This window comes from Eptesicus fuscus, chromosome 1 (assembly GCF_027574615.1).
Source record: "Eptesicus fuscus isolate TK198812 chromosome 1, DD_ASM_mEF_20220401, whole genome shotgun sequence".
Classification (NCBI taxonomy): domain Eukaryota; kingdom Metazoa; phylum Chordata; class Mammalia; order Chiroptera; family Vespertilionidae; genus Eptesicus; species Eptesicus fuscus.
In genome coordinates, this window is record NC_072473.1 from 122,700,770 (window position 1) to 122,715,591 (window position 14,822).

The window sequence follows — 14,822 nt, forward strand, 5'->3', positions numbered from 1 at the left end:
TTTATGTCAAAATTTGTTGAGGAAACTGACATGGGGTTTGAAGGAGCATCTAGAAAACTGACAGGTTGGGTTCATGATTTGGAAGAGCTAAAAGATTGGCCTTCCTATAATTAGATTAAGCTATATTTCAGGTCCTTATTGCAGTGTATTTGTACCTTGATATAATCAATCAGTTTTTATTGAGAATCTAATATATATTCAGCATTACTAGGAATGATAGGAGATAGAATAAAGGTAATAGACATAGTCCCCACCACCATGACACCCATGATGGATGACATTCATATAAAAGATACACTCCTAGGGGCTGTGGCATAGATATGATCATTTGATTAAAGGACTATATTGGAATTCAAAGGAATTGTAGAGACATTATCAAAAGAAATCTTGAATTCATATATATCGTTCAGTCATAGACTTTGGTATTTTTTTATTAGTTAACAAATTACTTGTTGCATGCTATAATTTACCATAGCACATCAGTTTGTTGGGAAGTGATAGTTGAAAACAGTTTTTGGAGCTTATGACAATAAGGAAGACAGAATTTGCAGACATAAAATAACTGAATAATTCAGGATAGTATGTGATATATTGAAATTTGGGGATGTGCACCGTGACTGCTCCTCCAGGGCGTTTATAATCAAGGAAATCTTTGTGGAGAAAATGGCTGCTGGAAAAATGGATAGCATATCAGTCTAGGTTCTTTAATTGTAAGCAACATAAATAAAATCCAATTGATTTTAAGCAGAAAAGGAATTTATTAAAAAGATATCTGGGTATATGCATACCCTTTGACCCCCATACCCAATAGATGCACATACACATGGGTTTACTGATGTGTTCATTTGTAATAGAACCAAACGAAATTATGCAAATGCCCATCAACAGTAGCATAGATGAGTAGTAGAGTAGTCACCCAATGATAGAAAACTATACATACAGAGTGAGAATGGACAAACTGTAGTTACACACAACTGGAATGAACCTCACAAACATATTGAGTGGAAGAAGCCAGACATGAAAGAGCATAGAATGATTCTATTTATATCAAGTTGAAAAACAGGCAAAACTAATTTCTCCTGTTAGAAGTCAGGATAGTGGATAATGATTACCCTTGGGAAGGAAATGGTAACTGGAAGGAGGAACAGAGAGAACTGTGAGAGTACTGGAATATTCTGTTTCTTGACACAGGTGGGTTCAGTTTGTGAAAAATCTTTGAGCTGTATACTTAATGTTATACATACTTTTATTTATATACTAGAGGCTCAGTGCATGAAATTCGTGCACTCAGGGGGGGGGGTCCCTCAGCCCGGCCTGCACCCTCTTGCAGTCTGGGAGCACTCGGGGGATGTCCGACTGATGGCTTAGGCCTGCTCCCCCATAAGCATCCTTAGCACTAAGCTCGTCAGCCATGAGCCTGGCTTCTGGCTGAGCAGCGCTCCCTCTGTGGGAGTGCACTGACCACCAGGGGACAGCTCCTGTGTTGAGTGTCTTCCCCCTGGTGGTCAGTGCGCCTCATAGCGACCGGTCATTCTGCCATCGGGCCAAATGTGAGAGGGCACAGGCCAGGCCGAGAAACCCCACCAGTGCACGATCAGACCTGGGGAGGGACCCGGGAGGGCTCCAGCGTGTGTCTGGCCCATCTTGCTCAGTCCCAATCTGCTGGACCCCAGCAGCCAGCTAACCTACTGGTGGAAGCGTCTGCCTCCTGGTGGTCAGTGCACATCATAGCAAGTGGTTGAGCAGCCTTAGCATATCATTAGCATATCATGCTTTCATTGGTTGAACAGCTGACTGGACGACCGAACACTTAGCATATTAGGCTTTTATTATATAGGATATATACTATATATTTCATAGAGAAAGGGAGAGGGAGAGAGAGTTAGAAATTCTGGGGGGTCAATGATGAGAGAGTATCATTGTTAGGCTGTCTCCTGCATGCCCCACACTGGGATTGAGCCCATAACCCAGGCATATGCCCTGACCAGGAATCAAACAGTGACCTCCTGGTTCAAGGGTCAATGCTCAACCACTGAGCCACACCAGCTGGTCATGCGTACTTTTCCCTTCCATATGTTATGCTGCATACTTTTCCATATGTGTGTTGCACATCAATACAATTTTCCTTTATAAAATATGCATATTAAGTAATGCAGAATTACTGGAGGTCTTGGCTACATATCCCAAAGTCTGATTCAGTATCCCAAATCATGTTCTTGAACTTCATTTCCACTGCCAAGCATTGAACTGAAGCTTGTACCCCTGGCCACTGCCACTACCAGCTCTGCCTGCCTTGTTCCCTGGAGCTTAATTCTGCTGTAGCTACTTCTACCTGAGGGAGACAGTTCCATTCCTGGCTCCTATACAAATTCTGGTGTGGATGCCTTTGTTAGGTGGAGCCTAGCACAAGATCCCATTCTTGCTGCAAGGGAGGCTTGGGAAAGCAAATATCTGACATTTTTAGCTTTTAACGTAGGAAGTTGTAAAAGAAGGAGGAGGAGGAGGAGGAGGAGGAGAGGAAGGAGAAGAAGGAGGAGGGAGACGGGGAGGAGGGGAGGGGAAGGGAGAGGAGGAGGTAGCAGTGGAAGGGGTGTTTCAAAGTGAAATCTTTCTTGAAGTGAACATTTAGGTCAGTAGAAGAAAGTAAATTTCAAATGTTAGGTACAGTGTCTAGGGGTAGAGATTGAATACAACATAGCATTTGGGTCCAGTGGAACAAGTTTAACCAGGTCAAAGGGTGTGTTCTGGGAAAATGGCTAGAAAAAAGTTGTGAAGGAGTAGGGTGGGAAAGATTAAGGATTAATTTGAAAGCCAGGCAGAGGAATTCAAATTTAATATGGGAATTTCAGAGCCAATAAAAGTTTGTGAACAAGAATGTGTCCTGAGAGGAAGAGGTATTCAAGGACCATTAATCTGGCAACACTTCTAGGAGCAGCAGCTAGGAGGTGTCTAGTAATTTAGGGAATGGGTGGTGGATTTCGAGTAGAAATAAAAGACAAAGACTGGATTTAAGAGAGCATTTGAAGGGGGAAAAAATCAATAGGACTTAACAAAGAAAATGAAGGAGAAGGTAATTCTACTTTTGAGCCTGATGTGGTACCGCCTTTCATTCAGAGCTAGAGAGGGTGAGAAGGGGGCTAGTTTGGAGGAAACAGAAGAATGAATTTTCATTTTGGAATTGTTGAGTTTGAGGTAATAGGTCTTTCAGTACTAGTAAAAGTAGTCCCTGTGCAGTTGGAGATAGAGGCCAGACAGTGAAATAAGCTCTGCGGAAGGAATACTAGTAGCTCTCACAGGAATAGAGGGTGTGAAGGGACTAGAACAAATGTGTCAGAGCTCAGAGTGCTTCTCAGATCTCACATTTAATGTAGTGGTAAATATAATGTAGTGGAAAATTTGGACTACAAATTGTACCTTCTGCTTCGTAAAGCTTCACCTCGGCCCATATTGATACTATTATTATTTGATGCTGTTTTCTTTCTATTACTCTAATATCTTTAAAGTGTATATAATTAATCCATATGAGGCTTCTCTTGGTTATTTCTAATAGTTTTGAATGCTTTAAATACAAGGAGAATATGTTCAAGCTAGGGCCTTTAAACAAGACTGAGAGAGGCTGCATATAAAAAGCAGGCCTCCAGTTGATTAGAAAAACTACGAGCTGGAATTCTCAGCACCACTACCGGGTAGCCTTGGATCAGTGATGACAGCTCCATTCCATATTGTACTTAGAAAAGAATGGCTGTAAAACCTACTTAGGCCTCACCAGGTCTTTTTGAGCCTTAGCCAGTACATTTAGGCACTATCAGTAACCACAAGCTTTAGCACAATATTCAGGCTTGGCAAGGCAGCCTGGACTCTGGAGCCTGACGAGAGGCTTTTGTGTACAGCTTGTAAGCTGTTGCCGAGGCACGCCTTCTTAGTATTCCTTTTAGGACTTTATTCTCTATAGTCTGTTACAAGTTCCTACTTGTAGATTATGCTAGATTGCTCAGATATCATTAAAGGATCTGCAGCTATCTTAAGAGGAAACAGCTCATCCCTTGGGTGATGTGTGAAATAGTGAAGAAAATCCTTAGATAGTTACCCATCATTGAAGCTGCTGGTGTGTTTGCTGGCATATAGTACCTTGAGTCCTCGGTCTCTCCAGGGTAATAGGTAATATCCTCCATATATTTAGCTTAGTGTAGATTTACTCAAATGAGCAGAAAAGACTCAAGGGTTTGTCTGTCTCCCGCATAGTTTCTCTACCTAAAGAGGTAGCAGGTTGACAATGCAGGAAGTGATTTTGAGTCCGTGTCAAAGGATCTATCAGCCTTTCTAATGAATAGGATTTGTAAGTGAAACAAAAAGTGATGGACCATTATTGCATTTATAAAAAATAACTTTTTGCTTATGGATCAGATCACCTTTTCAACTCTGCTCCTTTGCTCCTATGGTAGACATGCATCGAAAGAGTTATCCCACCTCTTCACATCAGAGAAAGTAGTTTGCCTAGACATCCGGGTGTCATAGTTCATGTAGTTTCTGACAGACTTTAAGGCAACAAGACCATTGAATATCAGATCTATCATTATTTTTGCAGAGAGAGTTCCCTGAGTTGGTTTGAGAGAAGCAGGAGTTTAATACCCTTTCTAACCTCTCCCTTACTTCATTTATCCTAAAGGGCAAAAATCTGAACAGGCTAACTATAATTGGCTAAAACAAAGCCAGCAAGGCACAGATTAATGTCACCAACCTGTGACATTATCTATACATCCTAGGTCAAGCAATCATTATTTCGGGAAGAAGAAATGCTAACTTTATCAATAGCATTCCACTAAAGATAAAAAGAAAAACAATGACCAAGATACCATATCTATTAAAAATACTTTATTTCATTTTAGAGCTGGTTGAACTTCAGTGGTGGATAGAGCTTCTTCTTATATATGTTTTTGTAGTACAATTTAAAAATTTTATTCTTTTTAAATCTTTTTAGGAGCTGTCTCGTCTTATGCATTAGAACTTAATTTGACGGATTCAAAAAATGCTACTTGCCTTTATGCAAAATGGCGGATGAATTTCACAATAGGCTATGAGACTACAAGCAAAACTAATGTAAGTATTTTTCTTTTTCTTTGAGTTTTATAGCAGGAATATAATTCTATTCTTTTTATCCTTTACATTCATTTATACAAATAAGATTTCATATGTTAACTGACTTAAATTCTGTGGGTTTTTTAAAAAACTTGTATCCTTGAATATATTCTGGTCAGTGTTGGAAGGAATATTTTAATTGGTTCTTTGAAGTGTTTTTGGAGTTGCTTAAGGGCAAATGATCTGAAGACTCTATGGTGTTCTAACTACTTCTGTAATGTTTTTAACATGTATTAACATCAAAGCTTGTCCCTTTTAAAATAGCTTGCTATTAAAAATCTCGCTTTTTGGCAGTACTTCTCAATCCCTTTGCCTTTTTATTTTCTTTTAGTTAAGGTCTTGCCTGCTTACAACCTGATTTTTAAAAAATCAACTTAAGAACAGAAATTCAGGCTACTTTTCCTTTTCCTTTCAGACATAGTCATTTGTCCAGAAGACTGGTGTGTAGCTGAGGAATCTGAGACTGGTTTATACAGCAAATCAGGCAAAGGGCAACCTAGCCATGGGGGATGTGTAATGTAGACTGAAGTGACACATCCTGTGAAAATGCTTGATGCTCACTACTATCTGTTTGTTCCTTACAAACTTCTTTTTTATTTCAACTTCATCTTGTTTGTTTGTTTATATAACTACTAGAGGCCCAGTGCAAAAAATTCATGCACTGGGTGGGGGGTGTCCCTCAGCCCGGCCTGCACCCTCTCCAATCTGGGACCCCTCAGCAGTCGGACATCCCTCTCACAATCTGGGACTGCTGGCTCCTAACTGCTCGCCTGCCTGCCAGCCTGATTGCCCCAACTGCCCTCCCTTGCAGGCCTGATCAACGCCTAACTGCCCTCCCCTGCCGGCCCTATTGCCTGCAACTACCCTCCCCTGCAGGCTCGGTTGCCCCCAACTGCTCTCCTCTGCCAGCCTGGTCGCCCCTAACTGCCCCCCCCTGCAGGCCCGATCACCCCCAACTGCCCTCCCCTGCTGGCCATCTTGTGGTGGCCACTTTGTGATGATGTGAGGGCGTCATGTGAGGGTGCGAGGACCACCTAGGCTTTTATTAGTATAGATTAAATTTATTGTGGTTTATTGGTAAATAACATGTAATTGTCAGGTGTACAAAATTATAATACATCATCTGTATATTGCATTGTATGCTCAACACTCAATCTACTTTCCATTACCTTATATTTGACCCCCTTTACCTATTTTGCTCTCCCTACCTCTCTTTCCCTTGTAGTCTGTATCCATGAGCTTGTTTTTGTTTGTTTTGTTAGTTTATTGCTTTTTATTTTATATTTCATATATGAGTGAAAGCTTATGGTTTTTGTCCTTTTTCATCTTAGCATAATACTCTCAAAACCTATCCATATTGTTGCAAATGGCAATATTTCATCTTTTTATGGTTGAGTAGTATTCCATTGTATGTATGTACCACATTTTCTTTATCTAATCATCCATAAATCAAACTTCTTTTTCTTTTAGAAAACTGTAACCATTTCAGACCTTGGCAATGCAACATATAATGGAAGCATCTGTGGTGATGATCAGATTGGTCCCAAAATTGAGGTGCAATTTGGATCTGTTTTTTCCTGGACTGCGTATTTTACAAAGGAGGTGTCTACTTATTTAATTGAAAGTATCTCATTTTCCTATAACACTAATGATAGCACAACATTTCCTGATGCTAAAAAGAAAGGTAACCTTAATAATTGGATTTGTTATGTTCTCTTGCTGTTCATTAATAATAAAAAATGTGAATAATTTAAAAATTATGCTTATGCATGTATGTCTTCCTAACTAGACTGGAAACTATGCTTTTGTATCCTTCCACACCCATGTACACCCATGTTCAACACAAAATTGATATTTGCTATGCTTTATCATAGCAAATAGACCCAGATAATACCTTAATCCTTCCCAATAAGCCTGAGAAGTAGCTATTTTCCCAACTTTACAGGTAAAAGGAATGAGGCTTGATGATATTAAATTACTTTCCCAAACATCACACAGGCTAGTAAGTGGGTGATCTGTTTTTTGAACCAAAGTCTATTGAGCTACACACTTAACTATTACTATTTATTTCATTCAATGGGCACGCAGTAAATGTTGAATCAATGAACAAATCCTTTATTAATAACTATTTTAAATGTGTACAAGTTCAGTAATCTAAGAGCAGCAGAAATGATTTATCTGCAAATCTTTTTAACATTTCAATAGGATTTTGCCAAAAATAAATGATGATTAGTTAAAGGTAAAATGACTGGAGTCAACATTTGCTGCTATTTTGAGACAATATCAGGTCAAAATGAACTTGGAGAAAGCATTGGCAATTAGGTCACCATTGTAACTACTAGAACTAAAATGTGTATTAAAATGTTTTGAAGGCATGGATAATGGAGGTTTCCATTGTGTTAGGGATATAATTCTCTCCTTTCTTCCCCCTCTGTTGAGGTTGAGTTAACATGATGTTTGTAGTGCTTAGCATTTCTCACCAGTATTATTTCATTCTGACCCCAGAAATAGATACAGAGACCTCAGTTGCCTAGACCTGGAGATAAATGACTCAGTTGGATATATGGATATCAAAAGATCATATTTTAAGGACCCAGAAGTGAATGTGCTCATATAAAATGGGAGTTATCGCATACTGAGATTTGGAAATCAAATCCTAGTTTTCTTTTTTACTAATCTCTTAGTTTGAGGGGATAATTAAAGCAAATTTGTTATGAGATATTGTATATATTTAGTTTTGTGCCCTACATTGTATTTCAGAGCTAGTATAAGATTTGCCCCTCACTTTCAAGGAGCTTAAACACTAATTGGAGAGACAAAGTGAAATTATTTTTTCAAGTTATATGGGAAAATTAGAAAGCATTGAGATCTGTGTGAAGTTGTTTGTGCTTGGGAGGCTGGAGGGCTCATAAACCTTTTCTGATAATGTGAGAGAAGCTCTAGACCCCCTCTCTCAAAATATAGAGTGACTTTTGCATATTGTACATACTCCCTGAGCCCATCTGTGCATGCCTGCAGTTAAGAGGCCAGATTTAAAGTGTTCTCATAAGGGGCCCTGATTAAGAAAGAGCACAGAGAAAGGAGAGGTCAGTGTGTGTTGAAGTGAAAAGTAGGACCTGAGCTGAAACTCTGTTAGTGTAGAATTTGAGTAAGCAGGGAATTTTGAGCAGAGTATTTCCAGCAGGGGGAAGCATAGTGTGTGCAGCAGTAATTGGAGAGCTGCCTGATTAAAATAGAGGCTGTGTGTGTAGCAGCAAGAAAATCAAGTTGGCTAGGTGGCAGTGGGTCTAAATTATAGGGAGCCTTGGAAGCCAAGGAAAGGCATTTAGCTTGATGAGGTAGGCACTGGGGAACTATTTTAGGTTTTTACCAGGAGAGTGATATAACAAAAGCAGGGACTACTAGTTTATAAAGAATGTTCTGCAGGATTAATTTGGAAGTGAGGAGACTGTATGCAGAGAAGCCAGCTTCAAAGGCTATTATAGTAATTAAGGTATGATGTGATGAGTGCCTGGACCAAATGGGTGGCAAGAAAAGGAGGCGGGGTTTAATCTGACAGATTTGATGGGAAAACTTTGGACTCTCAAAGTTAACACCTATTTCACCCAGCTTTTATTTTAAATAAGGAGAATGCAGATTTTTTTTTATTACTAGTATCTGTAATATTTGAAACTATTTGGAATTTAAAAGGGCTTCCTTAAATGGACTGTTGATGGTTTTTGAAATAATTTTGTGTTTTCTTTTTAGACTTTTGACAATTGAAGTGACTTAGAAATTGCTGTTCTCTTTAAAAAATTTTTTTCTTGATTAAAATATAGAAAAGTACCAAGAATAATATAACAAGCCCACATGTACCCATTATCCAGAATTAGTAAATGCCATTGTTTTTCACATTTATCTTATCTTTTAATTTTATTTTTAAATACATATTTTTCTTTTTTTCCTTTTTTTATTGTTTAAAGTATTACATATAGTAGTACATATATCTTCTTTTTTTTCCCCATTGACCTTCCCATTGATTTCAGAGAAGAAGGGAGAGGGAAAGAGAGATAGAAACATCAATGATGAGAGAGAATCATTGATCGGCTGCCTCCTGCACACCCCACACTGGGGATTGAGCCCACAATACAGGCATGTGCCCTGACCAGGAATTGAATTGTGACTGCCTGGTTCATAGGTTGACGCTCATCCACTGAGCCACGCTGGCTGGGCTAAAGAAATAAAATCTTACAAATACACTTGAGGTTTCCTTTGTACCCACTCTCTACAGCAGCAGTTCTCAACCTGTGACCCACAGGTTGAGAACCGCTAGCAGGGTCGCCTAAGACCATCGGAAAACACAGATATTTACATTACGATTCATTAACAGTAGCAAAATCACAGTTATGAAGTAGCAACAAAAATAATTTTATAGCTGGGGGTCACCACAACATGAGGAACTGTATTAAAGGGTCGCGGCATTAGAAAGGTTGAGAACTACTGCTCTAGAGCCATTTTCCTCTCTGCCTCCTGAGAGGTAACCACTCTCATGAATTTGGAGTATAGCCTTCCTGTCTATTTGTTCATTCTTGACTAATACACATGTCAATATATATGTTCATAAACAATACATAGTTTTAAAATGATAGTTTTATAGTATAATTCAATATTTCTACAACTTATTTTTTCACTCATTTGTGTGTTTTTAAAAATTTCTTTATTGATTAAGGCATTACATATGTGTCCTTATCTCCCCATTTCCCCCCATCCCCCCACTCATGCCCTTACCCCCTGTTGTCTGTGTCCATTGGTTAGGCTTGTATTCATTTGTTTTTTGAGGTCTAAATACAGCGAGTTCATGTAGCTGTTCACTTACTTTAAGGGTAAAAATTTTGGAGAAAAATGTTCTAGTTTATTGGTAAAAAAAAATTTTTTGGCCATTAGAGGGCGCCAAGGCAGCATTAACTGGCTGCCTAGCTATATGATGGAGAGACACAGAAAGCAGCCTATATTATGGACCTTGAATAGTACCTTCCTCCCTTACTGCTTCTCCAAAAGAAACTAAGCCTTTTGGGTGGATAAGTGTGATCACAGTCTTTTGAAGTTTTACTATAGGAAGTATAATAAATACTATGTACAGAATGGCTATAACTTACTGCTTTCACATTCTGAAGATTTCATGAAATGAAATAGTCTTTGAATTCTATCCAAGAAGAGGTTCCAAAAATTCATATAGTTACTATAACTTATTTTGCGATAGTAGCACAAAAATAAGGATTTACTATAAAATCCCTGATCAGTGCATCTCTCTTCCATTTTAGTCACTGTCCTGTTGATTGTACCTGAGATATATGTTTTCAGCCTTGCCTCTTTGCTCTCTTCCTCTCACCATCTTAGTTTAGGCATCCCCCTCGTTGCTTTAAAAAAATTTCATTGATTAAGGTATTACATATGTGTCCTTATCTCCCCCCATTACCCCCCAACCCCCCCCCACTCATGCCCTCACCTCCCTGTTGTCTGTGTCCATTGGTTAGGCTTATATGCATGCATACAAGTCCTTTGGTTGATCTCTCCTCCTTACCTCCACCCTCCCCTACCTTCCCTCTGAGGTTTGATGGTCTGATCGATGCTACTCTGACTCTGGATCTGTTTTTTTTTTCATCAGTTTATGTTGTTCATTATATTCCATAAATGAGTGAGATCATGTGATATTTATCTTTATCTGACTGGCTTATTTCATTTAGCATAATACTCTCCAGTTCCATCCATGCTGTTGCAAATGGTAAGAATTCCTTCTTTTTTACCACAGCATAGTATTCCATTGTGTAGATGTACCACATTTTTTCAATCCACTCATCTACTGATGGGCACTTAAGCTGTTTCCAAATCTTAGCTATGGTAAATTGTGCCACTCTGAACCTACGGGTGCATATATCCTTTCTGATTGGTGTTTCTAGTTTCTTGGGATATATTCCTAGAAGTGGGATCACTGGGTCAAATGGGAGTTCCATTTTTAGTTTTTTGAGGATACTCCATACTGTTCTACACAGTGGCTGCACCAGTCTGCATTCCCACCAGCAGTGCACGAGGGTTCCTTTTTCTCCGCATCCTCACCAGCACTTGTCGTTTGTTGATTTGTTTATGATAGCCATTCTGACAGGTGTGAGATGGTACCTCATTTCATTTTGATTTGCATCTCTCGGATAATTAGTAACTTTGAGCATGTTTTCATATGCCTCTTGGCCTTCCTTCTGTCTTCTTTCGAAAAGTATCTATTTAGGTCATTTGCCCAGTTTTTGATTGGGTTGTTTATCTTCCTTTTGTTAAGTTGTATGAGTTCCCTGTAAATGTTGGAGATTAAACCCTTATCGGTGATAACATTGGCAAATATGTTCTCCCATGCAGTGGGCTTTCTTGTTGTTTTGTTGATGGTTTCTTTTGCTTTGAAAAAGCTTTTTATTTTGATGTAGTCCCATTTGTTTATTTTCTCTTTAGTTTCCATTGCCCTAGGAGCAGTATCAGTGAAGAAATTGCTTCGGCATATGTCTGAGATTTCGCTGCCTGTGGATTCCTCTAGTATTTTATGGTTTCCCATCTTATGTTTAAGTCCTTTATCCATTTTGAGTTTATTTTTGTGTGTGGTGTAATTTGATGGTCTAGTTTCATTTTTTTTGCATGTATCTGTCCAATTTTCCCAACACCATTTATTGAAGAGACTGTCTTGACTCCATTGTATGTTCATGCCTCCTTTGTCGAATATTAATTGAGCATAGTGGTTTGGGTCAATTTCTGAGTTCTCTATTCTATTCCATTGATCTATATGTCTCTTCTTGTGCCAGTACCAGGCTGTTTTGAGAACAGTGGCTTTGTAATACAGCTTGATATCTGGTATTGAGATCCCACCTACATTGTTCTTCTTTCTCAAGATTGCTGCAGGTATTCGGGGTCTTTTTTTTTAATTCCAGATGAATTTTTGGAAAGTTCGTTCTAGGTCTGTGAAATATGCCATTGGTATTTTAATGGGGAGTGCATTGAATCTATAGATTGCTTTGGGTAGTATGGACATTTTGATGATGTTGATTCTACCAATCCATGAACACAGTATGTTCTTCCATCTGTTTAATTCTTCCTCTATCTCTTTTTTTAGTGTCCTGTAGTTTTTCGCGTACCCCTCCTTGCTTTTTCCTTGACCATGTCATCAGCCTTCTAAGTGGTTTCCCTCTTAAATTACTTTCCCTAACATTTTTCTCCCCTGCCTATCCTCTATACTTTTGCTATTTCCTTCAAAATAAATTATACATGTGTTATGTGTTAGTTATTTCCAGCTTTAAAAACTGGAACTGACCTCCCATTGCTAAAAAATAAAGCCCCACTAACATGTCCTTAAATCAGATGAGATACTTCAGAGTGTGACCACCTGTAGCTTGTCTTCCCTTCCTAACCCCCCTTTCTCTTACACCCTGTGTTTAAGCCATAGCCAATGTGTTGTTCCCTGAAGATGTCATGTTCTTGGTCACTTTGGAGATGGGGTGGGGCAGGCAGAAGAGAAGAAAGTGTAATGTATATTTATATTATCACTTTTTTTCCTATCTTTCTGAAAACAGCTATTGTTAATCTTCTTTTTTTTTTTTAACAGAAAATGTTACTGTTCATGAACCTGTGGCAGTCAGAATTCCATTGGATGAGATCTTTAGATGCAATAGTATATTGACTTTAGGAAAGAAAGATGTTGTCCAGCACTATTGGGATGTTCATGTACAAGCTTTTGTCCAAAATGGCACAGTGAGCACAAAAGGTGACTACTTAAAGTATATGTTTCTGTACTTGGGTCCTAAATTAAGATGAGTATACCAGGTAGCTTTGTTGAAGTTGTTACCTGCAAGCAAGCATATACTAAGATTTATTCATAGTTTACACTGGACTGTAAAATTTTTATAAATAATAACAATTCTTATGGAATTTGTTTATTTTAAATTTATAATGTACCTCTTGTGGAATGGTATTTTTAAAATATTTTTTTCTTGATTTCAGAGAGGGAGAGAGAGATAGAAACATCAATGATGAGAGAGACTCAGTAATCGGCTGCCTCCTGCACCCCCCCCCCCCCCCACTGGGGATCGAGCCTGCAACCCGGGCATGTCCCCTGACTAGGAATCGAACCATGACTTCCTATTTCATAGGTTGATGTTCAACCATTGAGCCATGCCGGCCGGGCTGGAATGGTATATTAAAATGCTTTATTCATAGTGTTTTCAGCCACTACAATCTAGTCTTTGTTTGATCAAATCCTCAAATAGTATTTGATCCTCAGCTCTTTCGATTTTGATGATGCAAGTCCAAAGCATAGAAATTATATGTCTGAGTTCTAATCTTGAATTTTATAAATTGGTTTTATATTTTTCATATAACTTTATGGAAATGTAACACTTTCTTATTCATCACTTCTGGGAAACTACCAACACTTCCTAAAAAGAGGTTGAAATGCCTATGATTTGCTATAGGGGTAACAAAAAGAAAAAGTTCATTTGTATTTAAATCCTTCAATAATTTGTAAACTTTCTTCTGGTAAACACTATCCTTCTTTATAGTGGTTGTATATGGGAGAGAAGGGGGCAGGCCTACATTGGAGCAAAATGTTTTCAAACTTAAATCTCTGATTTTCACATAAGAGGCAGTGAAGTTTTGGGGAATAAAGGGACTTAAGGGTCTGAAATGATGGATGTGCAGCCGGCCATGTTTGAGTAGATAAAGCATTTGTGTGTCGAGCCTGTCTGCGGTGTCATAACTCTCAGAGATTGTCTGCATATGAAGCAGCAGTTTGAGAAACCTGACTCATTTATTTTAAAATATCAATCAAGCTTTTCCCTCCCCTTCTTTTGGACTTCTAGTATGATAAATAGTTTGCTCTTCCTAGGCCTTATGAGTTAAGAAAAAGTCTACTTTAGTTTATTTTTTCCTTTGTTTGTTTTAGAGTTTCTGTGTGATAAAGATAAAACTTCAACCACTGTCGTGCCCATTGCTCCCACAACTTTACCATCTCCTACTACAACACCTGCTCAAAAGGAAAAACCAGAGATTGGATCCTATTCAGTTAATAATACTAATGGTACTTGTCTTCTGGCTACCATGGGGCTGCAGCTGAACATGACTCAAGATAAGGTATAGTTGTCTATAGACATCACTCAAGATAATGTATGGTTGTTTATTTTTATGGCTACATTCTATTTGCATCTCCTTTCAAATAGTGTATCCTACATTCAGCTCAAGAGTAGTGTTACTGGAATGACGGCATTTTAAATGGAGATTTGATGTTGACTCTGAGTTTTGATGAGTTTGGAGTTATTATAACCATGAAGAGTTAATGTCGCTCTCGAGGTGTTATATCAGGCAGTGGGAAACCTAGCAGTTTAAAGGACTCTGGGTTTACATTCCATTTGCCATCAGTAGATCAGGCAATATCAGAGCTGATCATTATTTCAGTCAGTTTAAATATAACTCCTTCACACTTTTATTGAAAACATGCACTATAGGTTGATGTATGGGAACAGTGTAGCTATCTATTTCTCCTGCTATTTGATGACTGGAATCATACAGATATGTCCACATACAGCATGGCACTTCTAGTTGCAGTGTTCCACTGAGCCTACAGAGGGTGTACCAACAAACAAATCCCATTTCCAGAGACCCATGACTTAAACAAGCCAGAC

The 14,822-nt window shown here is 38.6% G+C and overlaps 1 protein-coding gene across 1 annotated transcript in view; it reads left to right on the forward strand.

Moving 5' to 3' along the window:
- LAMP2 (lysosomal associated membrane protein 2) overlaps positions 1 to 14,822 on the forward strand; it is a 38,998-nt gene that overhangs the window by 5,967 nt on the left and 18,209 nt on the right. Inside the window, 4 exon segments of the mRNA XM_008156116.3 lie at positions 4,979 to 5,097; positions 6,607 to 6,820; positions 12,752 to 12,910; positions 14,087 to 14,274. Coding sequence (XP_008154338.2) covers positions 4,979 to 5,097; positions 6,607 to 6,820; positions 12,752 to 12,910; positions 14,087 to 14,274 — 680 coding nt within the window.